Genomic DNA, 26,873 nt, shown 5'->3' with positions numbered 1-26,873 from the left:
CTGGGAGATCTCCGCGTCCACCTGGATGACTCCACTGACACCAACTCCACAGACCTCCTCAAGCAGCTAGTCACTGACCTCACAGAATCAATCAAACATTTGTAGAGCGTGCTGCTCACCCGTGAGGGTCCCAAGGCGCTGAGGGGGATGGGGGAGGGAACTGGTACTGTTTGAACAACCAGGTCTTGAGGAGTCTCTTGAAGGTCAGCAGGTCCTGGGTCTGTCGCAGGTGGATGGAGAGGGTGTTCCATGTCTTGGCGGCCAGGTCGGAGAAGTATCTGCCGCCGTGGGCGTTCGGTGGATGCGTGGGACGGTGGCGAGGTCAGCGGAGCTGGTGGTTGGGGTTGTAGAGGGTGAATCGCTTGTTGAGGTATGCTGGTCCCGGGTCGTGGAGTGCCTTGTGAGCGTGGGTTAGGAGCTTGAAGGTGATCCTTATGTTGACGCGGAGCCAGTGGAGGTCCCTCAAGTGGGCAGTGATGTGGCTGTGGGGGGGATGTCGAGGATGAGGCATGCAGAGGTGTTCTGTATGCGTTGTAGTCTCTTCTGGAGTTTGGCTGTGGTTCCTGCGTATAGGGCGTTGCTGTAGTTCAGCCTGCTGGTGACAAGAGCCTGGGTGACCGTCCTTCTGGTTCCGGTGGGGATCCATCTGTAGATCTTGTGTTGAAGCAGGAGGAGGAGACGGCGTTGACTTTCTGGGTCATTGATAGAGATGAGTCCAGGATGAACCCCAGATTTCATGCGTGGTTGGTGGGTTTTGGCGCAGTACTCAACGAGGCCGCCACCAGGAGTCGTCCCAGGCGGAGGGGGTGGAGCCTAGGATGAGGACCTCCGTCTTGTCAGAGTTTAGTTTCAGGTGACTGCTCTTCATCCATTCGGTGACGGCCTTCATTCCTTCGTGGAAGTTGGTTTTGGCGGTGGCGGGGTCTTTGGTGAGGGAGAGGATCAGCTGGGTGTCGTCGGCATATGAGATGATGTTGAGTTTCTGTGATCGTACGATGTTGGCGAGCGGTGTCATGTAGACGTTGAAGAGGGTCGGGCTGAGGAAATATCCTTGGGGTACGCTGCAGGTGATCTTGGTGGCTTCGGATCGGAATGTAGGGAGGTGGACTCTCTGGGTTCTGCCAGTGAGGAAGGAGGTGATCCAGTCCAGGGCTTTGTCGCGGATCCCTCTGATGTAGAGGCATGTGCATAGGGTGTGGTGGCAGATGGTGTCGAAGGCGGCCGAGAGGTCGAGGAGGATGAGGGCAGCAGTTTCGCCATTGTCTAGCAGGGCCCTTATGTCGTCTGTGGTGGCGATGAAGTTGGTTTCGTTGCTGTGGTTGCTGCAGAATCCAGATTGGTACGAGTCCAAGGTGTTGTTCTCTTCAAGGAATTGGTTCAGTTGTCTGTTGATGATCTTCTCAATGACTTTCGCCGGGAACGAGAGCAGGGAGATGGCCTGGAAGTTCTTGAGATCCTTTGGGTCTGCCTTGGGTTTCTTGAGTAGGGCGTTGATCTCTGCATGTTTCCAGCATTCCGGGAAGGTTGCGGTCTAGAATGAGCTGTTGAAGATCTTCCGGAGTTGGGGTGCGATGATGGAGCATGCTTTGTTGAAAATGTGGTGGGGACAGGGGTCTGATGGTGAGCCGGAGTGGATGTTGTTCATGGTCTTTATGTTGTCTTTATCGTTGACGTGGTTCCAGGAGATCAGGCGGCCGGTGTGACTAGGGGCGGTGAGTCCGGGGTGTCGGCAGCTGACTTGGGGCTAGGTGTTGAAACTGTTGTGGATGTTTGCGATCTTGTGGTGGAAGAAGGTGGCTAGAGAGTCGCAGAGGTCTTGTGACAGCGGGATGTCACACAAAGTAGGACGTAGGCTGGATCCCATCTTCACGTCCAGCAACAGAATCAGATACAGCAACAACTCGAAACTCACCTGGTCGGACTACTCCATTGTACACTTCACTTTTTCAGAACTCCCTGCACCGCCCCAAACCACCACAGCATCCCCTAAAGCAGCCAGACCAAGGTCACTCTGCACCAATGGCCATCAGCAGAAACCACACAGTATGAGCCATCTCCAAATCAGCCCTCAACAACTACCATGCCAGCTCAAAGTCATCAAAAAGGAAGCCCTGACCCACCGGATCGAGACCAGCACCAACCAAACCAAGGAGCTCTTCTCCATCATTGCCAGAATCAGTACACCTGCCCTTCAGCCACTGAAAACTCAATCACTTCCTCACAGGAACACTGCGATGACCTCACCAACCACTTCCACAACAAGATAGCAACCATTGTTGGAAACCTAGATTACCAACCCTGCAACCTCAGCATCCCATCGACCACTGCCGACCACCCGCTCACTGCATGAGAACAACTCAGCACACCGAACACAACCATGCATATGAACTCCATCCACTCGGGAGCATCCACCGACAGATGCCTCACCGACTTTTCAACCTCGGAAAGACAAGATCAGCAACCAGCTCACCACAATCCTCAACACCTCCATAACTACAGCCTCCTTTCCCGACACCTGGGAACATGCGGAGCTGAAACTGCTCCTCAAGAAACCTTCAGCAGATCGCAGCAAGCTCCAGAATTACCGTTCCATCTCCCAGCTTCAGTTCCCCGACAAAGTGCTGGAGAAGGCCATCAACCTCCAACTCACTGAACACCTGAAGAGAAACAGCCTACTGGACACAGCCCAATCAGGTTTCAGTGCCAACTAGAGCACCAAGACAGCCCTGATCACCCCAACAGATGACATCACACACTACTTGACAGAGGAGAATCAGTCGCCCTAGTCCTGCTTGACCTCTCTGTGGCCTTCGTCACCGTCTCCCACTAAACCCTCATCGATCGACTATGCCAGATTGGAGTCATAGATGATGCACTGAGATGGCTGGCATCCTTTCTTACAACACGCACCCAGAGTGTCCCACATTCCTCCCTTCACTCACAACCCAAGCTCACCATCTGCAGCGTACTCCAAGGCTCACCCATCAGTCCTACCCTCTTCAACATCTACATGACACCACTCGCAGACATTGTTAGATCACATCGCATCACGTCAATATCATCTCCTAGGCTGATGATACCCAGCTTGTCCTCTCGCTCCCTGCGGACCCCAACTTGAGGAAGACCAACTTCCACAACTGTATGAAGAAATTCTCTACCTGGATGAAGGACAACTGTCTGAAGCTCAACTTAGACAACACTGTAGTACTTATCTTTGGCAGAATCCCTGCCCTCTGGAATGTCTCCTGGTGGCCAGTGGTGCTCGGACCTACCCCAACACCGAAAGACCAGCTAAGTCTCCATAAAATGTCAGGTCAACACTGCCTTCTCAGCCTGCATCCACATGCTCCACAAAGTTTTCAAATGGCTCCCCATCCGCACCAGATAAACCGTAACGCAGGCCCTCATCACCTGCCACCTGGAGTACGGCAATGCACTCTGTCACCACCACCGAACTCATGCAGACTCCAGATGATCCAGATCTCAGCTGCCAGACTGATCCTCAACCTGCCCAAGAGGACCCACATCATCCAGCATTTGAAGTACCTTCACTGGCTCCCCGTCCAGAAGAGATGCCGATTCAAGCTTCTTATCCATGACCATAAAGCCCTCCACGACCAAGGACCCGCCTACATGTACTACTGCTACATTTCCACCAACTTCCCAGGAATCTCCACTCTGCTTACTTCACACAGATACCACACATCCACTGCTCTCGCTTCGGAGGATGCTTCTTCCCCCACCTCACCCCCAAAGCCTGAACCTCCCTCCACCTCTGCACCCTCTCTGATCCACTTCAGGAAGGGACTCAAGACCTGGATCTTTGACTAATACCTGCAGCAAAGCATCTAGATATCATCTCGTATGATTAGCCATGCTATACAAGTACAACCTGATTGATTGGTTGATTGATTAAGGGAATGGTTGAATCCACATAGTTAGTGGATTGGTTTGGTCTTCACACATATCTGGGCTAGTTGCTCAGCAGACTCTGAACATAGCTATTTCTTGTTCTCACTTCCGTCTGAAGACACTCCCATTTACTAATTTATGCTAGGAATGTCATAGTTGGTGCACCCCAACGTTCTTATTAAGAGGGAAATATACATGGTAGTTTTCAGGTACCATGTGGCAATGATAACATTTATATGCATGTTATTTCAGTCTCTGTTACTATCAGAAACTATTGCTTTTTTTTAATGCCACGTCAGAAACCACATATTGCTAACAATAAGCAAGACACCAATAAAATATACAATACATAATTTCATATCCTACAATATAAAAAGTATGATGTGTGTGAGCAGGCCTCTGCCGTGACTCATAATGATTGCTTTTCTTGATGGTGCTAGCAAGGCTCCCTTCTTGTGGGTTGTGTCCTGGTTTAGGGTGGTTGTTGATCAGGGCAGTGACTGGTCCAGATAGTGCAAGGGTTGGTGCCATTGGAACCTTATTGGTGAACTGGAGCTCATGCCTTTACTGAAAATATAGAGGATGGTCTTCTCACTGCTTTGGCAGTGTGAGAGTCAAGAAGTACTGACGGGCTGTATAATGCCTAAAGGCAACCGAGAGGATGTAGGGGTTGAAACAGAGCCCATGGGTCATCCAGCACCCAGAAAGTGGCCTGCAATCCTTTGGCAGGGTGAAGACCCTAGGAAGTGTGTCTCTCTAGGCAAGCAAAGAAGAGGGATTTTAGCCAGAAATTAGGGCCCTATTATGATGGCGGTTTGACCGCCACCGCCAGTACGTCAGTAGCGGTCCTACAGCCTTTCAGTCCGACTGCCGTATTAAAGTGCTGGTGGTCGAACCTTTGTCTGTTGGGGGATGGATCTCTGCCTGGATCAGTGATCCCAACCGGATATAGGTTGAAATCGTTCACCTGAATGGAGGCGTTGCTGAGGCAGGCAACACTGTCGAGATTACGATGTCCCTTTCCGATAGCTTTATTATGGCGGTTTGACCTCCATGAAAAGGCTGTCGGAAGGGGACTTGGGGGCCCCAAACAGGGTCTCGTCCCTCGTGGGTTACTGCAAAGTGGGCTTGTGGGCACATGTAGTGCCCTCAAGCACCACCCTGCACTGTGTGCTATGCACCACTCTGTACATGGATTTGTACAAAGTGCTTCTTTGCACTGTGGCTTGTGCTGTGGCCCTTTTCCTGGGCCGCAGCACAAGCTGCAGTGTAAAAGTGCTCTTTCTGACTGCCAGCAGGATGGTCATATCTTAATGCGACTGTTGGAACGCCAACTGTTTGTCAGGCGGTCTCCTAATGGTCACGATAGGGGTCTGCAGTCCAACCCACCGCTGTCCAAATGAGGCCCTAAATTTGTAATTGAAAAGAAAGTTAATTGCCCAAACTTAGTCTAAAAATGAGCATGAAACGACATCATTGCCTCGGCCTAAGCTTTCTTGCTTTAAATGGATGTAATTTGGATTGCAGCCCACAGGGCCAGCAAGAAGAGTGCTGATTATCCAAAATAAGGGATGATGGGCCCCCAATGGCAATGACTGTCCCAAGTTAAGTCTTGTCTACTAAGCTGCAGCCTTCCTTGACTAGTAACCCTGATATAGATATCAATAGAGAAATTGGAGGTAATGATAGGTATTCACTAGTTACGGGTCTTCCCTTGCTGCACAAAATGAGTGCATTATGGGGCCAGGATCATGTACATGTAGAAATAGTAGCAGAAGTCCCAGAAAGATAAAGGAGTCTTTTCAACACTTAAAATCCAATCCTCAATAGAAATTGGACTAGAGGAAATGGTTAAGTTGTCTACCACTGGGTCAGACCTAACTCAGTTGAGTATGGTCACAGTGTTAAAAGACTTGCAGAAGTGTATAGAAACCAAGTGTTCGGGTGCATAAAGGAGTTTAGGACAGCATTAAAGACTGAGTTGAGGATAGCAAGAGGTCAGTGAGCAGCTTGGACCAACCTGTCTCTGTGATGGATTGAAAGAGTGAGAAATCAAGCTTTGTAGCTGACCCGACAAATCATTTAGCACATCATTTTTATGTTTTAGCTATTTTTGTACACTATCAGGATGCTCCTCTGCAGCAAATCTGCATTTTCTCCAAAGTCACATCAGATTTTTTGCCTTTTTCTTAACACTATTTTTGCTGGCTTTAGGATTTCGTGCACTTTACCCAAGCTTAGCAGTAATGCAGTGCTGGTGATTACCCTCTAAAATATGCTGTACAATGAAATTCCCTATTTGGCCTATTTAACAACCCAGTAAGTCCATTCAAGACTCAAAAAATCTACTTGCCCACTATCTGTGGTGAGCCAGATTTGATCAGGCGTGCTATTTTAGGGTCTTCTAGCCTTTTCTGGCTAGAGAGCTTCAGCTGGCAAAGAACGGGTCTTCTCTTCTTTCGAATGAGAAATAAAGATGCCCTTACATCATTTTTTCTTGTCACGTTTGCTGTGCATTCAAAGACAGAGATGAAATGTCAGCGTATGTCCTCTTACAGATTGTTTTATTTGTAAAACTGCATGTCAGTGGTAATTTACATGGAAAATGTACTGCTGTATATGACAGTGGACTACCATATCATGCTTTAGTGAAATATTTATTAAAAGCAAGAGTTTTTAAATGTGAACTTAGAAGTATTCCTTTCACTTGTCTTGACAATGCTATTGGGGAAACGAGAGGCAAATCACTATATGCTACAAGTGGGCTACATTTTCATTATATGTGGGTCAAAAGTTTAGTCTATTAAATCAAGCAGAGTAGTTTTTGTACAGCAGAACTAGCATATCTCAAGGTGCTGTCATATGTGATAGTGAAGAAAAAGGTGATTAGGTAAAATTAAATATTTGACTGTGATCACACAATTTGAGAACAGTGTATGGGTCAAGTACATTAGAGTTGGTCAAGTAGGGCTGCAATTGTATATGGTGCCTAAAGTGCACCTGTGGCATGGACAATGAAATGTCCTATCTAGGTTGCAACACATGTACATCACCCCACATAAGTAAAAAGAATATATGCCTGTTAGGAGCATTGCTCTTTCAGGAGCATTACAGTGCTCTGGCTAGGCAGCAGTTTAAATGTACTGCAGTGATGCTCAACAGGGTAAACTCCTAGTTTTACATATGAACAAATCCCCCCTAAAGTGCTAATTATAAAAATCGAACACATTACATATTGGAGTTAGTGTGCCCTCACAGTGAATTAAACCCCAAAAGCTATTTCATATTGTAGGCCTGGCTTGACTTTTTCCTAATAGGATTAAGTGTGGTTATAATCGCCACCCCTGTTTAGTTAAGGGCTAGAAAATGTTTCAATGTTATTTGCTGCTAGGGCTTAAAAATCTGACTTCATGATGCAATTGTTGGCAAGTTTTTGTAACCTAAGCAGAAAAATACATTTGTAAACATGTACATTAGGCTGCCTGAGCCAGAACTGGCTTAAAAGCAGTTATGTAACTCATCACACCTCCAGAGGAGGAATACACTTCCTTGGATGAGGAAGGTAACAACCCAGGCGTAGAGAACAATGGGCTGCTTCTGAGCCAATTGAAGCCCAACAGGTGTTAACTACTGACCACTTAGCAGGGATTAGCTGTCTGGCAGTTGGCAGAACAAAAGGAAGCTTTAGCACGAACTGTTTTGACTTGGATATGTACGGGAGGGCTATCCCTATTCAATCCCAAGACTCTCCGGGGCAGCCAGTCAGAGTAGGAGGGAATATCAGTTTTGACCTCATCAGGTAGAGGAGGGGCCAACATCTTGAACACATACCTACCTTGTGGCAGCTTGGCCCTGCCAGGTTGAAGTAGAGGGTCGCTGGTAGTTATACTGCAAAGCAGGAGCGGACATACTGCAAAAGGAAGTGGGGGACTGCAAGAACAGTTTTAGGATTGGATAGTAGATTTACTCCAGTCACTGGCTAGTGCGCAGGATCAGTTCAATGCCTTAACCACTCACTCCCCAGAACATTCCTGGACCTGAGCATACTCAATCTGAAGATGGCACTGCTGAATGAAGAATGCTGACTGTTGACTCCAGCTGGCAGCAGAGGACTCATTTAAGGACTCAATGTCTCTAGATACCTGCTAGAACCCAGGAACTAGGGCTTTTCTTCAAATATCTAATGGTTGGTCCTAGTTTGCCTGTTTCAGGGACACAAAAAGCAGAAGGTTTCCTGACTCCGGGAGGGCCCAGCTGACTAAGGGAGAATCTGACCCTGCAGAAGACCTGGCTGGGAATAGACCTGGAGCCTAAAACCTACCCTTAAAAACTCTGCAGGACTGACCAGAGGAAGCTTTTCCAGCAGTTGGAGACTGATTTTGAGTTTTGTGGGTGGGTGTGTACATCGTCAGGGCTATGGAGTTAAGTACTCTGTCCCCTTGATGAAGTCCCAGTCTGAAAAAGTCTGAGATGTTGAGATGTCTGCTGGCCCAGCGGGCATCCCAAGCATTGGCAGCAACCGCGGTCACGACGTTTCCTGTCAATGCATTGTAAGTTTGACGAATGGCTCGTCAACATGATGGAGCTGCACTGCAAACTTACAAGATTGCTTTATTGTCCTAAAAAAACAAAAAACAAAGTGGGATTTTGTTTTGTGAAAAAAAATCAGTGCCTCTCTCACCATGGGAGTTTTCTCCCATGGCAAGGTGGGCGTCTTGCAATTTTCACTTCCGGTAAAACTTGGCAGTGACAAACAGTGAAAACTTGCCAGGTGTTTGCCCAATCTAGAACATATATAATTCATCCTCTCTGCTTGTTTTCCTGGTTGTGTTCCTTCATCCAGATAAAGCGCCGGGACGCCCCTTTGCTGGGGCAGCCGTGCGCTCTAACAGTTGAAATAACATAACATAACATATCCGAACCTCTAACCTCCTTTACTCTGTCCGGGCATCGGTACCCTCTCCACCAAACTCTAAATTAGCCCATAAGTCTGAAAGTAAAACCTTTGGCTTGTACAGCCTGTTTGGTGTATCTGCCCTCCACTCCACCCCGGCCAGCATGAAATTGTACGTAGTTGGTGGCCCACTGTTGTTTTTCCATAGTGCTTGCATTTGTTCCAAAGTGCTTTTTGTTGTAAAACTTTAACAATAAATATTGCAATTCCACTTTACCTATTTTGATGATCTTTGTGTCTTTTTGCTCAATAAATTGTTCTCTATATTTCTGAATTGGTTTGGGGGATTTAATTATATTGTGTTCTTACTTTAAAAGTGTTGGGGGTGTTTGTACTTAGCACACACGTCTCTGATCTACCTGTTGCTTTTATCATAGCTACTTGGGACTGAGCAGAGATTCTCTCAGAACTCTATTTTGACATAAGCACAGTAGGTTTATTAAATTGGCAGGGATACCCCCTCACAAATTAATAACCCAATTTCTTATTCCCATTCTTTTACAGGTCATGATGATGACCCTGTAATTAACTTACACGTTTGAAATGTTCTTGACACTTTGAGCAGACAGACCATACATTTCCTAATAATAAAGAATTTCCTATCAGCCTACCCCAACTACACACATTTGTAACAAGTAGTGATCCAGCGGCCTATAGAAAATATATCATAAACAACGCTACCCAACTTCATAACCTATAAACAAAATTCTATACTAAATTATGGACCCATTTATAAACCTGACATATTTTGGGCCTACTGAATCAGGTGGTCAGATTAAATCTATATATACATTATCTACAAAATATATAAAATTTTATACATCTGCGGAAAGAATATTGACATTAGAATAAAACCTAACCATTTAAACGACCACCATTGGCGACGTGATCTAGCTAATAGTAACCTACACTCCTGAATAACCAAGACCAGCTTGTTTGTCAAAAGTAAGATTTTATTTACTAAATTATGGTATATAAGTTGATAGTTTTATAAATGAATTTTATTAGCAATAAAGCAAGCATGATTGTAAAGAAACGTGAGAAAAATACAATTTAAGCAAGTGAATCAAAATTAAAGTGAATATTTAAAGTTTAGCATTTCTAAAACCTAAGTTCCTAACTAAACTAAATAGATAGAAATTAAAGTAAAGTTCTTTGAGGATTCTTACGTGCTCCACGCAATGTCCGACAGCACTTCACCCTCATCGGAAAGTCAGAAAGCAGCAGCCAGCCCATCCCTAGGGGCATGACTTTTTATACCTTTCTACGCTAACTAAACTACGCAAAGGAAAGTTTTCAGAAATCTTCGACGTCCCATTGGCTGAGAGTGACAAGTGACATGTCACCCACATTTCAAAAGTTCCATTAGGTCACTTTTCTTAAGGACCATTGTCTTTTCTGTATGCAACCAGGAGCTTCCTAGGTTTGCTACAAATGTCTCATTACTTCCAATTGACTTCCGCGGATGCCAAGTTAAGGACTGACAAAATGTTCTTTTTCGACCTTGGCCATGTCCGACAGAATGATGATAGCACGTCAGCTTTTGCTTTGTGAACGCAGTTTTTGACGAACATTTTATTTCAGAATGGGCGTCTCGTGACTTTTGCAGAAGTAAAATTCAACTTTTTTGTAGCTCGAGCAGGCTAGGCCCAAAAGCAGGCAACTTATGCTTTCTAGTATAAAACAAACACAAGAAAAGTATTAATGTAAGAAATAATGTAGATTCTGTATCCACCCCAAGATTTACTAATTAATTAACCCACCCGATTAATCAAATGTTACCTAGCCAATGCAAACAAATAAAGCAGCGTTTATATCTACCAGTCTTCGATAATCCATGAGACTTATATGCACCTAGAATAGTGGAAATGACATTACACAGACAAGGAAAAGCAAAACAAGCACATGCTTCTTTTATGTTTGCAGCAGTTAGTAATGACAAAAACGAAAACAATAAATTATTTTATTATTTTGCACGAACAAAAAGATGCAACAATTATGCACGTTTATGAGCACACATGTTAGTCCCCCCATGTGTAAAGTTTAATCTAAGTTGTATTAGCACGACATATCACAAATCATTAATATTATTATTCATGTTATGGAAATGTGACTTCACGAGTTTAAACAAAATTTTGTTTTCTATCTCGCTCCATCAACTCCCTCATCTGGTGATTAACAAATCACCACACTAGCACTCACATTTTTGGTAATTTAAATTTCTAAGAAATCGATTCAAATTCATTTGTATTAGTAAACCTAAAAGTCTGTTTCTGCATAATCTTTGGAATTAGCATAACGCTCTCTATGTAACTCCTGTAATTCTATTTCTCTTTCTTCTTCTTTTCTAAGTTTATAGATTCTTTTCTTTTCTTTCAACTGTTTCTTTCTTTTATGTAACAAACAACCTATTTTGGTTAAAATAAAAATGAATACTATTACTATCAAAGGTGCCAAAATCTTGCCAAGAATTGAACTTCCGATATCATGAAACCAGTTTTTAATTGCTTGAAACCTTTTTGAAAGTTTCCCTGTAAAATCTTCTTCTTCTAAAGGAATTATCTCTGAATGCATTTGTGTAATATTCTTAATGTACATTTCAATATTCTTACTTTCGTCAGGTATATATGTGCAACAATGTTGTACATGTAAAATGCCACAGACTCCTCCCTCTTTTGCTAGGATTATGTCTAAAGCAAGGCGATCTTGAATTACCATGGATCTAATTGCAATAACTTCAACATTTACTAATTGAAACCCATCAGCTGTGTCAGTTGATAATCTATCAACTATAGTGGACAATTTTCTAATTCTCCCTGCATTTAAGGTTATACCAACAAAAGGTATTACTGCTTGAAAAATGTCTCCCAGAACTTCAGTAAAAGTTTCTCTTTTAACTCTATTTACATAATTATGAATTTTAAACAATCCTTCTGAATCTCTGTCAACATGAAACACTTTAGGAAAAACAATTCCCACATAACAAGTTCCATACCAGTGGTCTGGAAGGTTGTAATAAGCTTTGTCACCACAAACAAAATAAATCCCAGGAAAGATTGGATCCTTTCCACCTTTGAATCCCCAACCTCCCATAATCTGATAAGTATCTTCACAGTTACTTGCACCTACAAAGTAATTATCAAAAAGTGTATTATCTCTTCTAATGCAAAGCTTTCCACTAACTGGTTTGTCTATGTGAATTGCAATATTTTCAAGCATTTTGCCATTTAACTTCTCATCCTCTTTCTGCCAGAAACTTGACTTAGTCTGCTTGACTAATTCATTCCTCTTATAAATTGCTCTTCTCTCCTCTACCATATTCAAAAATTTCTTCCCTTCAGCACTTAATTTGCAAGTTAGATTATTTTTATAAGCATACTCATAAGTAAGTTCGTTAGTAACAAGGAAAAATTCTCTCATTTGCTTTGCTTTCTTATGCTTATTTAAAGCATTTTCAATCTTAATATTTGCAAAAATTTCATCATAATTTGAATAGTAATATTCTAAACGTCCAGTTTGATAAAATAAACTAGTTAACACACTACATGTTACAGCATAAGTGAGAGGAAGCATATTATATGTTACTCCCTCAGAAACAGAAGCAGGTAATTTAACGCAGACGTAGCAGTCTTTTGCATCCATTACCTTAACATATTCACTCAATAGCTTTGTGAATGTATTACTTGAAAAATCACTAATTGATTTATCTTGATGAATGTTAGGCTGATGATCAATAACTTTTGCAGACGCACTATGTTTAGTTTGGCTAACCAGAGCTTTGTTTGTTATGTTAACTTTGTGTAATTCTCTATTCATCTCCAAAGGGATAATCACAGCTAAAATCAACCAGAGCAGAATTAAAATGAGCAGACACACCAGAGTCATCTTACAGCATCTTTTAAAAACAGAACACTTTGAAGTGCTCTCCTTAACATAAGGCATTTTTGGTTAGTTTAGCCTCAAAAAATAAAAATAAATTTTTAAAATTCTAAATTTATATTTACACCCCCCTTTTAAAATATTTTTTTTTTTTTTTTTTTTTTTTTAAAACCCTAAACAAGATTTCTTCGACCTTATGTCATACATAAGTTTTCTTCAACTAAACAGTTTTTCTTCGACCTTGTGTCAACTAACAATTTTTCTTCAGCCTTTTGCCACTTTAATATATCTGTACTTCAATCATTGTCACTAATTTCTTGGATTTCGTTTTCTTCTTCACTACTATCATATATGTCAATAACAGGTGGAATTACTAAGTAAGTCCACTCAGGAGACTTGTATTTTTGGTTTGGTCTTACTATTCTCTTTCCTTTTCTCGATATCACTTCAATTTTTCTTCCAACTCCAACTTCTTTTCCAGGACTCTTTTGACTACTGATTTCTTCAACTTGTTCTTTTGGTTTCTTGATCAATCTGACTCTCAATCTTCCACCAGGCCAGTAGTCTGCTTTTCTCACGTACTTCTTCTTTGGTTCAGAATTATTTGATTCTGACTTCCAAGTCCTTTTCTTTCTGTTTTCACTTTCACCATCCACGTCACTTTCTTCAGTTTCGTAGTCTGAAATTTCAATTGACTCAGGAACTTCTCTATTCGGCAATTTCACTCCTTCAGGAACTTCACTTTGTCTTCCATCACTGGTACTCGGTAATTCGTCTTCCTCCTCTTCTTCAATTACCCCCAACTTCCCAGATTTCGGATTTTTGTTCCTTACTCCAGAGTTTATTTTCTGCCTTTCGATACTCTCCTGGTCTGAAACTTCTTTTTGTTCTGCTTCTTTGTCTTTAATAGAGACAACCGAATCCTCAGTTATCTTTCCTTTTAACAGATTCTCTTCACCTTCAGAATCTATTTCAATGATTTCTAAGTCTTTTCTTGTCAAATTTCCATTCACTGGCACAGTTTCCAGATGTCGACTTTCTTGTCTATCTTCAGAATCTGGAATTATTTCACCTTCTGTTTCGCCTTCTACTTCAGAATCAGAATCATCTGTGGTATCACTTTCAACATCAGAACTTTCAGGAGTTGGTACTGGAATAGTATGACTAGGATGAATCCAGCGTTTCAATCCTCTGCATTTTACAGCATTAGTAGTGATGGAGCGAGATAGAAAACAAAATTTTGTTTAAACTCGTGAAGTCACATTTCCATAACATGAATAATAATATTAATGATTTGTGATATGTCGTGCTAATACAACTTAGATTAAACTTTACACATGGGGGGACTAACATGTGTGCTCATAAACGTGCATAATTGTTGCATCTTTTTGTTCGTGCAAAATAATAAAATAATTTATTGTTTTCGTTTTTGTCATTACTAACTGCTGCAAACATAAAAGAAGCATGTGCTTGTTTTGCTTTTCCTTGTCTGTGTAATGTCATTTCCACTATTCTAGGTGCATATAAGTCTCATGGATTATCGAAGACTGGTAGATATAAACGCTGCTTTATTTGTTTGCATTGGCTAGGTAACATTTGATTAATCGGGTGGGTTAATTAATTAGTAAATCTTGGGGTGGATACAGAATCTACATTATTTCTTACATTAATACTTTTCTTGTGTTTGTTTTATACTAGAAAGCATAAGTTGCCTGCTTTTGGGCCTAGCCTGCTCGAGCTACAAAAAAGTTGAATTTTACTTCTGCAAAAGTCACGAGACGCCCATTCTGAAATAAAATGTTCGTCAAAAACTGCGTTCACAAAGCAAAAGCTGACGTGCTATCATCATTCTGTCGGACATGGCCAAGGTCGAAAAAGAACATTTTGTCAGTCCTTAACTTGGCATCCGCGGAAGTCAATTGGAAGTAATGAGACATTTGTAGCAAACCTAGGAAGCTCCTGGTTGCATACAGAAAAGACAATGGTCCTTAAGAAAAGTGACCTAATGGAACTTTTGAAATGTGGGTGACATGTCACTTGTCACTCTCAGCCAATGGGACGTCGAATTGCCTGTACCACTCAACTGGTTTTTCCCTCAATTTCGGAAAGTCATTTGTAAATAACAGAATGTCCTGTCTCGACCAAGGGACATGAACATATCCTCCACCTGCAATTTCTCTCATTGGGAATTGTTTTGACAATTTTTCCAATCTTTCATCTTCCTTCTTTTTCGTCCATTTTACTCTCCATTTATTCAGTTCTCCTAGCTTTTTGATATAGACAATCAAATCTTTTATATGTACTATTCTTCCCATTGAGTTCAAACTCTCAATGTCACTTTCTGAAAAGTCTAATCTGTAATGTTTCGCAAAATTCTTTTGTTTGCTCACATCAATTTCAAGTTCTGCTGCTAGATCCTCTAGTTGATCATATTTATTTTTTGTTTTCCATTGTATGCTTTTGCAAATGAACAGTAGTTCATCATCTCGATAGTAATTTAAACTATCTGGACCGATTGTTCCAATTATTAATTCTTCGATATTCGCTTTTAATTTGGCCACATCAAGTTTTGGTGTGGTTACCCTGACTTCAGGACTCCCTATATCTGATATAGCACCCATTGGTGTTTTTGGAGATAAATCCTCATTAAAGGTTAAATCAGGCATTCTCGATTTAGAAGAGTTTATTTCAGATAAGTCTGAATAAAATTTTTCAGCAGCTTTTTGAATTTCTGTATTTAAAGGAATAGTTAATCCTGTTTTGTTTGTTTCCTTTTGGTCAAATACAGGCTGAACAGGACCAATCGTTACTGGAACTGTCACAGCTTCCATGCCTTTTGTCATTCTTTTTATTAATTCTTCTTTAGATCTTAAATATTCATTATAATCAGCATCTTCAACATTTCTTGCCTCTCTTGTATAATCTTTTGGAGCTTCTCTTGCCCTTGGAGCCATTGTAAAATGTCTACCTTCATTTCGAACATTATCAAATTCTGGTCTTCTAGGAGTTTCAATGATTTCACAATTATTTGGATAAAGTTTAGGAGCTTCATTAATTGGAGGTGCACTCGGTGAAGTTTCAGTAGAAACCACCGGAGTAGACCATGATCTAGGAGGTCTCAAAGGCTGATTCTTTCTAGCAGTTGTATATATTTCTTCCATAACTGCATCCTCAGATTTACTTTCCATAGATTTCCCTGTAGGAGTACCCATTACCATTTCCTGAATTAAATATAATCCTTCACTCATGTTTCCCTGTCTCCACATTCGTAATCTATCTTCATGAGTTTCTCTTCTCCAAGGTGGATTTTTAGAAGGTCTTTTAATTCCACTAGCTTCTCTTTGTAACTGATACATCTCGTCTTCCCACTCAACTAAAGCTTCAAATTGAGTTGGTCTCGGTTTCGGAACAAGAGCGTTCATTTTCTCTCGTAAATTTCTCAAGACTTTTACATTAAATGAACCATCATCAGGCCAAGTTAAAACACCGTCGTTCTTAGTATAGCGTTTCCAACTATCGAACCATAAGACAGTATGATATCCATATTCACCTTCCATATACGCTGCAGGTGTTTTATACTTATGAAGTAGTTTACCACCTCGCGTTTCGATTTTCTTATCAGGTGAAAATAAATTCTTAAACTTCTGAAATAATGTTGGCTTTTTCTCAACATGTTTAAAATGATAACTCATTTTTAAGAGTTAAATCTAATTCACAAAATCGTTCGTAAAATATTTCCGGGATGTTCCGCAAAATAACCAATCCGTGCGCGAAACACACCAACAAGCCAATGACAGTTGAGCTACGTCACTTTTTTGCTCAACCAATAAAATTGGAGTTTTTCTGAAGGACCAATCAGCTTACAGGTCGTCAGAGACTCAAGAGCCAATCAGAATATAGCTTGTGACGTAGGTCACCCAATCCCAGCGCGGCTCTGTGACGTACACAGCAGCTGCGGTTTCTCGTTTCTCACTCCTGGCGCTTACCCCTCCTTCACAAAATCTTTTCACAGCGCCATTTTAAGAACACTTTTCAGTGTAAATTAATTCTTAACAATGACTATAAGGACAACATCTGTTCGTTTCACTATTTAGGATAGTTTACATACATTCAAGTATCCACACTTCGGAATAGACGGCGCTATTCACACTAAGGATAATATCCAATTATCAGTAGAGTAACCCTTACCCCACCCTTCTAACACGTATAATTATGAACTCGCTTTGCTCTGAACGCACCGCGAAGTGACAGTTCTAAGAGTTCCACTTGAACATAAAATACAAATCAAACTCGCACTTTCACACTGAAAATTCCCTAATTTCAAACACACATGAAATCCGTACAGGACTCTCACCTGTTTATAGAGATCATGCACCGTTAGTAAAATAACGACGTTATCCGTACAGGGCTCTCACCTGTTTATAGATATGAAACATGTACCCGTACAGGACTCTAACCTGTTTATAGATAATCATGCACCGACGCTAATTTACCCTTCACTCAAGCTCGGATATAACTAATACTCTTATCACAGTGAGTTTTATGGAAGGCGCTTTGTCCCTATTCTCATGCTGCTTTAATTTCTTAGAAAACCCTCACTATACAAGATTCACACCTAGCCCTAAAACTGTGTTGCTCGGCGACAACACTATGGTACACGGCGATACCTCTTGTGATACTCGGCGATATCACTACAAACAGAACAGATGGCTTGCGTGACTAACTTCTCGCCACACAATCTATACCGGTATAGCTTACAGATAGCACGAAAAACGAACTCAACATGTGTTAAAACATCGATCCTATTTCCATACCATAACGCTTTAGTAACCCTTAGCAACCAACATATTACCTTGGTTACTCTTAGCAACCATCAATTTAAGTAGCACACTCTCAGAAAAGCAGGCACTTGAGATCACTTGCCGGTTGGCTGTATTCTTTGTATTCTTTAGGGGTTGTGCTGACACAGGCAGAGACAAGAGTTTCATGGTGGCAGCTAAGCACTGTATATACAACTACACAGGCTACTTCAAGATGCCACATTCTACTGTAGCGACTGCAGGATGTGATAATCAGAAGTTTAAACCTGGACAAATTTTGCACCTCTGGTTGGGGCCAACAGCATTTTATTTGATGTGCATCACATTTCCATAGTTGCAAAGGTTACAGACTCAATATATCTCAAAATGTGGATACCTTTGTTTCTCATAGAAGTAAAGAAACTGTTTGTCACTGCTTTTAAAGCAGTAATTTATAGAACATTTAATGGTCCATGTCTAGCATCACCAGCCAAAAAGATAGTTGATCATTTTGTCAATGTTTAGACTATGGTATTTTCCATTTGTTCATTCTTTAAAAATAAGTATATCTCTGGCTGAATAAAATCAAACCTTCATTTCAGTTTTTTGATCCAAGTATTAATGTGTTTGTTGTTGTTTTTAATTTCTTATGTTAGACTTTATCCTTTATGATTCCAAAACAAAAGTGTTTCTCTTTTAAATCCGAAATGAACCTGTATAGTGTTAGTGTTATTGCCCCTTTCCCAGCAGCATTAGTCCTATCAACATGGTTCACTCTGGGTATAAACTACCCAGGAACATTGTCAAGGTGAATAATATCAGTGTTTACATCTGGGCTAGCAGCACGTCCGATTCACAAGTCAGTCTGCCTCATATAGTCATCTGGCTCAGTATTTGAAACTGAAAGAACAGTCCAGGTGAGTAGAGCAAAAACTTAGTTCATATGTTACCTACATTGGAACAAGCATGTGCACTTACTTTTCTGACCACTATTCCCCACAACCAAAGTTGGCTGAGAGCACACAGCTGTCCAAGTCTGTATTAAGTAGCTGAAGCGACTAACACTTTTACACAGTGCAAAACAGGAAAATACCCCACTCTTTAATACTGATGAATATAAATGTGGCCAATAAATTTGCAAACTTAGGTCTGGATTAGATTGTTCGCAGAGAGTTAATGAAGGTGTGCCAGCATTACTAAGGTGATCATTTAGACCCCTGTGGGTGGTCTGCCAGAGGTGTGGGGGTGAGGAGGACCTGGCCCGGCCTACCTGATGGTCAACCATCTGCTCTAGCTTGAAATCCCCCCATCTGACTGGTGGAGATCTCTGTTCTCTAAAGGGAGCCACCACTACCCCAGCTCTCCTGAAAGCACTGTAGGTATGCCATGTTAAAGTTCCCACTCAGTGAACTGTTTTGTTTTGAGAAAACACTCTAGGAGTTCTCTAACCAAAAAACATAAATGGTCCCGATGTGCTGGTAGTTTTTATCTCTCACAAAAGTTTACAGTGGAAGAGGCATAGGTTCACACTGGCACAGCCAGTGGAGGCTCCGCCAGTATGAACAGTTTGCTTCTGCAGACTCTAAATCCAATTTAGGGTTTCTCAGGTTTGGCAGAGTGGAATCACCCACTCCGACAAGCTCTATATGATGTCCTTAGTCAAGGTTTGGCTTTGGACAAAAGATTGAACCAAACCAGATATCAATGCACTTGGGGTCGAATAATTTTGAATGGCTTGAACTCCATATTGTTAATGCTGCAGATGGGAATGAGAAAGGGCTGCTGATTGTCACTGCTCCAATTCATCTTATGCGTGATGTTCTTAGTTGTTATGGTTAAGAAATTGTGAATTTTGAGAAAAATTATGTGAATTTTATAAGAATAAATATTAATGGAACTAAATACAAGCTGAATATAATTGTGTATTTTGGAGATTCACCCTTTCATAATCAGCTTTAAGGTGATTTTTTAAAATTCTTTTTATTCTTAACAAAACAACAGCACAGATTTCCTTCATTACACTTGTCGAAACAAAGTAGTCAGTATTGTGGTACATACAAGTCAGTAGTGCTATAATAATTCTATTTCAGCTGGTATCCACTAGAATATTAGACGTCTGACTCTTACGGGGATAATTGCGGCGGTAACTCAGGTGGCTCACAGATGTTCCCTCTATATGTATTCCATTTCCCCCAAACTTGCATCCATTTCTTAGGGCATCCCCTCAATGCATACACTGATTTCTCCCTGAACATGCACCAATCCATATCCTCTTTCCATTCCCTCAGTAGTGGAACCATCTGCACTCCCCACTTTCTATTAATGTTTCTCTTGGCAACCATCAAGCCCAGTGTCCCCCCTGTTTTCTCCTTGTTACTCAAGTTATTTGGTTCCCATATATGTAATAAACACTGTTTGGCATCTGTTGTCACTGGTACTTCCATAGCTTCTCCCATACATGAGGTGACTCTGTTCCAGTATCTGCCGATATGAGGGCATTCCCATATGATATGAAAAAATGTGCTCTCTTGGCCACTTTATTGTCTACATCTAGACTGCTCGCTATATCCCATTTTGACCAATGTTGGCCCTGTGACGTAGATTCTATGTAATATTTTTAGCTGTAACAGCTTTAGTTTGGAGGATATTGCTCCTTCCTTTGGGGATGCTAATGCTTCAATCCATTCTTATTCTTCTAATTCTGTTAGGTCATTTTCCCATTTAGCACGAAGATGTGGAAGTGAGTCAGGTGAGTGATTTATCAGTTAGGAATATATTAGGGAAATGGCCTTCTGGGGCATGTACCCATCCAGGATTCTATCCACAAGGGGTGAGGACTCAGGAGGGGTTTCTCCCTTTGAGATTGCCGCTTGGAGGGCGTGTCGCACCTGCATGTTGCGGAACCGCTCGGTGTCAGCTTACTCCTAACTTTCCTGGAGGGCCGAGAAAGGCATCACCTCTCCCATAACTCAAAGGTCTCCCACCCGTGTGATGCCTATTGTATTCCATTTATCAAATCCCTTTGTTCTCCATAGGGAACCCAGTTTTTCAGTATCCCTAGTGGGGTAGCCTGTGTTATAGTCAAGCTTTAAGGTGATTATGAATAAAACTGAAATGAAACATTTTGTTAGAGAGAATCTAACAATGGACTACATTTTTGGTTCAGTTCATAAAATGGTTGAAGTCCTTTAAATCTAGCAAATAATGGCGACTTGTAAATGTAAATTAATGTTATCCCATGGCTGTTCATCAAAGCTCTCCCAACATGTATTTTTAGATCTACTCTGGAATATTGATATATGGCATTAGAAACCTTTCTTGGGGTAGGCCATTATAACAATCTCTCAATTGAAATTACTGATGTAGACAAACAGGAGGAAGGGAAGTTAGGGTGCATACTTTGGGGAAAGAGACTTGGCAGGAATGGGTCAGTCAACAATTCTTAGTTCCACTTTCACAAATAATTTTACATTTCACATAAGAAAACGTTGGTTGGTTCCACTAACTTAAATAACACAAAGTTCTTGATAATCCTGAATCAAAATCCGTAAAAGTTATTTTCAAATTTCATTGTGTGTTCCCAAAACAAGCCTATCCAAAGGCACATTTTTCTACTGAGGGGGAGCTAAGAGATGGTTCCCAATGTGTCTTTTGTGTCATGGTTGATTGATATCCCTTTGCCAACCACCAGTGCAGACCCAAACGTGCCCACCTACCTGGCCACCTTACAGAGAGCTTTTTTTCCCAGTTCACCAGAAGAATTTCTGCTTGAGCACCAGAAGGTGGTACCTCATCTGAAAGGCAGAAGAAGGTGAGCGGTAACTGAAAGCACGCATTTAGAGAGCGCAGTGTCTGGAAACGTGCAGCTTTGATCTGTAGGAAGACCTGAACAGCTCTCTGAAATCGAGAAAACATCCTTGATATTTGGCTCCTTGATGTGACTGTTCCTTTCAAAACCAAATGTGAATAGCAAGTGCAGTTGAAAGGCAACAACCTCTTTAAGTAGAGGTGCAGTCTCAGAAGGCATGCCATCAAGCGTGTTTCAGAACGTCAAAGGGAAACAACAGTGAAGTCTTCAGAGTCGGCACAAACAGATGAGTCATCAGGGTCAGAAAGTCATTTGAGCATGTTCCAGAACTGACACCTGCTGCCAAAGAGAAACAACAAATGAGTCATCAGAGTGAGCACAAACAAATGAGTCACATAATGAAGCCTATTTCTGGCATGAGTGTTAAAGCACTGAAAACAATAGCAATAAAGACATTACAGTGATACATCATATCTTGTTATTTAAGTATTGGAGCTTTATGGGTACAAACATGCTGATGAGATGGACTTTTAATACTTGTTTTAATACTTTTGTCAAGGAGTTTGTGACAGATTCTTACAGATCTTTTTTAGTTACTGAAAAGCTTATGAAATGTCCTCACTGTTACATTAACACATCCTTATACCCCTGAAGCTCATTCTTTAGTCGGAGAGAAATGTTTTACACAAATTAGATGTTACCATGATTTTAATAGTTTCAGGACTGAGCGTCTCATAAAATTCCAATTACGATTTACTGCTTTCTCACAAGTCAAAACTGGTCAAACTGTGACAAGCTAATTGATTTCAAGGGAGAATGTGCATCTGGGCTTCTTTTGGTGAGAAGGTTGAAAACACTGTTTCAGAGAGAACCAGGTCTCTTTCCACACTATCAGAGGCAACCACTTGTATCTTTACTACAAATATTCTTATGGGTAAGATCTGGAAGTTTAGCATATGAACACAGAAGCCTGCATTCACATACAATACTGTGTGTTTTTCATGTTACAGCTTTGACCAGGTTTAGATAATTCCAGGAAATTGTACTAGATAGCTGTGACCTATATGTATGTCACAAACTGTCACAAATTTGATATTTAGGATCTATGTTAACTTCTCCACACCTTTATTGATTAAGTTGATTACGTATTTACATAAAGTGCAAATATTCATAAATGTCTTGCTGTACTTGGTTCTTTCCTCTCTCCGACATCTCCTCACCCAGAAACATTGAGCTAACCATTACTAGATGTCACACTCATTGTCCACAGGAACCACTGTTCCTCGCTATATAATAGATACCCTCATTCCATGTGAGTAGGGTGTGGCTTGTTTTCTTACACACAACCTTATTTGTTATTGCTTCCAGGTAGACCTGGCCAGGCCTACTCCGCTTTCCATTCTTCTGAGGTTGGGAAAATAATTACAGCTAAATTCAGTGATAGTAACCACTGTTACTTGATGCTTACAAATGGTAAAAGTGCGGTATAAAGTGCTATATGAAAATATTTATTAAACACACTGTTGGCATGTTTGTAGTCTAAACAAGCTGATGGATCTTAGGAGATAAATACTCTGTTATTGCCGGTTTATACATTAGTTTATTGTTTAATCCCCCTGAAATGATTTGTTCTTCCCAGGTCAGCCACTGGATTCTCGACGAATTTGCTCAAAGCCCATCCAGTGCCCGCCAAATGTGGACTCTCTTTTTAAAGATGCAAAAGTGAAATTAAAGAAGCAGTTTCATGGAGCCAAATCTCATCAAGTTTGTGTTGAGGCGATCCGAGGTGCAGTTCAGCTACCATTTGCTGAAGGAATTGTGAAAGAAAGAGAATTGTTTTTAAGTCTCTTTAACTCAGACCAGGCCAAAGCTTGCCAATATGCCTTCTTTGCTGAGAGAAATGTGGCCAAGTGGACAACACCTTCAGGAGCGAACTGGAAATCTGCCTCACCTCAACCTATTGGGACAGCAGCAGTCATAGGTAAATAGATGAGAAGTGCATTCTACTGCAAAGCGGATTATTGATGAAAGATATGTGTAGATGTATTTCTAATTTAAATACAGTATCTATCCATCTATCTACTTATCAAAAAATAACTAAAGTACCGTTATTGTTATAAATTATAACAAAAAAAAAACTGAAATTCCCCAGTTATGGTTGGCTCAACAATCCATAATTGCACAACAGACATGCAAGCCATAACTGACTCATCAACTGAACTGCTCATACCTTGCACCTTACTGGAACGAATGCAAATGCAAATACAAATGACATAAACAATCTTTTGGGGTGATTATGTATCACATTTCCATTAACACATATATTGAGCATTGTAAATATAGTACTGTTTCTGGTTTTGAGGTATGTGTTATTTAATTATGGCGAATGGGTATACATTTTGTGAGGTCATAAGCATTGTATTTGATGTACGAGATCTGGTTTGCAGGTCTTGTGTGTGTGTTATAGTTTGTGGAGATAGCCACAATTGATTGGTGAATTTCAATTGTTTGGGTGTTAATTTATTTCTTTCAGTGAATTTCTGTTTTTTTGTTAAATATACTACATCTACATTCTATAAAGCATTCCCTTTCCTACGATCTTTGGTCATGCACTGCATGGGTTGGCCAGAGGGCCTGGTCACTGGCAAGACCCAGTGACCAAACCCCTGCTGCAGTCGGCTTTGGACGAGCACAGTGGAGGTTTACCACAAGGACTTGGCCCTGCACATCAAAGATCTTTTTTTTTACTTGTAAACTTTAGGGAGGGATGCCTCCAATTAGCCTGGCAATCAGGATTTTTTTTTATGTTGGAACCATGCACATTACTTGTAATGATGGCTGCAAGATAATTTTATTTCCTGTAAGCATCTAGTCAGAGCCTTTGCTTCACAAACTAAGTTTGAAGTCCGCAGATCTGAAAAAGACAAGTGGAAAAAAAACCTCCCTCGTGGAATGGGAGGGCAATTTTTTTATTTGGTTCGGTTATCATTAGTGGAACTGTGGTCCAAACATCGCTAGCTTCTTACCCTTGGAAGTCCACCCAGCACATTTTTGTAATGATAAAGTCTCAAAAACAGTGCAGTAAATTTTCACTAAACCAATTAGAGGCACTAGTGAAACAAGGTTCTAGTTTCATGACAAGTTTGGTGTAATTTTTTTCCCTGTAGCAGAAAGCAATGATTCACATGGTAGTTAAAATGGGAAACGTCTCTTTTTTGACCCCCTCTTTATTACCCTTTCTTTTGGATGGATCTGCATATAACTTTCAAACATGTAATTAATTTGGTTAAACTTGTTTTTTTTAAAGGTTTTGTACAAATTCATCAAACAGCAGAAACGTATAGAAGCATAGACAAACCCACTTTATCTCTACTGTAATAATGGGTCATGGAGCTATTGGCTTTGCCAGTGCTTAATTGAATGCTGTAAGTACATTCCAGAATTGCTGCCAGTACATTGATATATATGTACGTGCATGTGCAGCCATTTTGGAACGCATTCTTTAGGATAAAAGTTATTGTAATGGCTGTCCATGCACCAGCAATCATGTGCATGGAAGGGTCGACATCCGGAATAGTTATTACAATAAAGAAAAAAAGTATTCCATGATGGCAACCCATTCTCATGTTTGCATATGTCTTCACAGATACTGATGCACAGGCAGCCATTTTTCTACTTTAATTTATCCTTTCAAGATAGGCGATATCACATTTCAGAATGGCAAATTAAAAATAAAGATGGAGTGTCAAGATCGCACTAAGCAGCTGCTTGCCCCTTGCAGAAGTAATCATTTTAATGCTGGCAAGAAGGGGATAGGAGGAGGGGCAATGGTGCGCAAGGAAACTAGTGGCCTGGTATCAGTGTATAGCAGCCGGCCCCTTGAAAAAGCACTGTTTAAACAATGAAGCAGAAAAGATGGAGGGGGAGGCAGGCGGGGTTGTAAGCAGCAGTTAAAGAACAGAAAGGAAGAGGGTTTAGAGTGCCATGCGCTCTTCTGGGGTGTCAGCAGTAGAAGGGTTAACGCATTCAATCAAAAGGATGGTACAGCAGGAATAGTCCAAGGACAGAAGAATAGGGAAGAAAGACATCAAATCAAGAGTAGGGATCTAAGACAAGAAAGCCACCCAATCATGACCAGCGGCCTGACACAAAGCCCACTTTATGTATTCGACAAGGTATGGTTTGCAAGGCTGTTGTGCGATTAATTGATTGCAGAGCTAACCATAACATGCAAACGTCAGTTTTTTTTCGATTTTAGCTCACAACCATAACTCTTCTTTAATTGTGGTTTAATTGTGGTTTTTAATCGAATTTCTAAGGTTTTTGTGAAACATACATTAACAAGTCATAACCAATTCTTACCACATTACTTTAACCTTATATTGTTTCAGTGAATTTCTAGGGCTTGCAAGCCCATGTTTTAGTTTGCAGATCTGAACTAAACTACAGGAGAAAAAGTTCCTGTTTCCAATCAAGTTTGAATGTTTTTTCAAAATAAGTCCAGATATGGTCTGCCTACTGGGACTAACAATTCAGATACCACTCATTTTTGTTATCACTTTCCTGCCTACCCTAAAACAATTTTTAAATGCCAATTTCCTAAAACCTACTGAATGGATTTACACCAATTCAAGCAAAAGCACATTCACTGTCTAAGCAGCTTTTTGGGTTAAAAATTAAACAAAGCCTATACATTATATTCTAAAACAAGGACAGGTTTTGGTGGGTTCAAATCTGACTTTTAGAGACTTTTTTTGGGAGTACAAAGCATGTTCTTTATAAAACCACATATTTTAGGTATGAATTGTTTCCTTTTTACTAGAGACAACCAAACAGTATATGTATTTCACCCTGTATTACATTTTTGGCATTCTGGGGTCATCAACAGAACACACCACTCTATTGTGCACTTAACATGAAAATGATGCATTTTTTTTATAACCAAGGGCATATACATTAAGAACACTAAAGGAAATATTGAACTGTTTCAGTCATAAAAAGAGGAGAAAACGGTTTCATTATGTATTTCCAAGGTTGGAAATATAGTAAAAACTCACATTGCTTTGTACAAAAAAAAAAAAAAATCTGGATGTAAAAATGAGGGATCTATGAAGCCACTGATAGTGCGTTGGCAGACAGATACAATTTTCCTTCAATAGATCTTTGTGGTTGGCTGAGAAGTAAAGGAGTTAGCCTTCAATAAAATAATTCAAATTCATGTAGCCCAGTTGAACACGCAATTAGGACCAGGAATAGGTTGCTAAAGTTAAGTGGGTTTATTACAGTTAGTAGTCAATTTAAATAATTGCAAATGAAGCATCATTTGAATGCAGAATTCGGAAGGACGCGTTTATCAGCAACGTAAATTCAGTTTGATAGCATCAGTATGTGTTTAGCGCTGCTCCATTCCCCCCCGATTGCGAATCTAGTAATCACAATCAAGATGCAGATCTTATCAGATGGACCAATGAAAATCTCAAAGGTTTCATACATTTTCGTCTGGATTCCTCAAGATGTTTCA

The 26,873-nt window shown here is 40.8% G+C and overlaps 1 protein-coding gene across 1 annotated transcript in view; it reads left to right on the top strand.

The window, feature by feature from the left end:
- LOC144822681 (peroxisomal bifunctional enzyme-like) overlaps positions 1-26,873 on the top strand; it is a 499,488-nt gene that overhangs the window by 383,354 nt on the left and 89,261 nt on the right. Inside the window, exon 6 of the mRNA XM_078680454.1 lies at positions 22,992-23,333. Coding sequence (XP_078536580.1) covers positions 22,992-23,333 — 342 coding nt within the window. The remainder of the gene's footprint in view (positions 1-22,991; positions 23,334-26,873) is intronic.

This window comes from Lissotriton helveticus, chromosome 3_1 (assembly GCF_964261635.1).
Source record: "Lissotriton helveticus chromosome 3_1, aLisHel1.1, whole genome shotgun sequence".
NCBI lineage: Eukaryota > Metazoa > Chordata > Amphibia > Caudata > Salamandridae > Lissotriton > Lissotriton helveticus.
The sequence above is the reverse complement of the archived record's forward strand: the minus strand, read 5'-3'. Positions and strand labels throughout refer to the sequence as shown.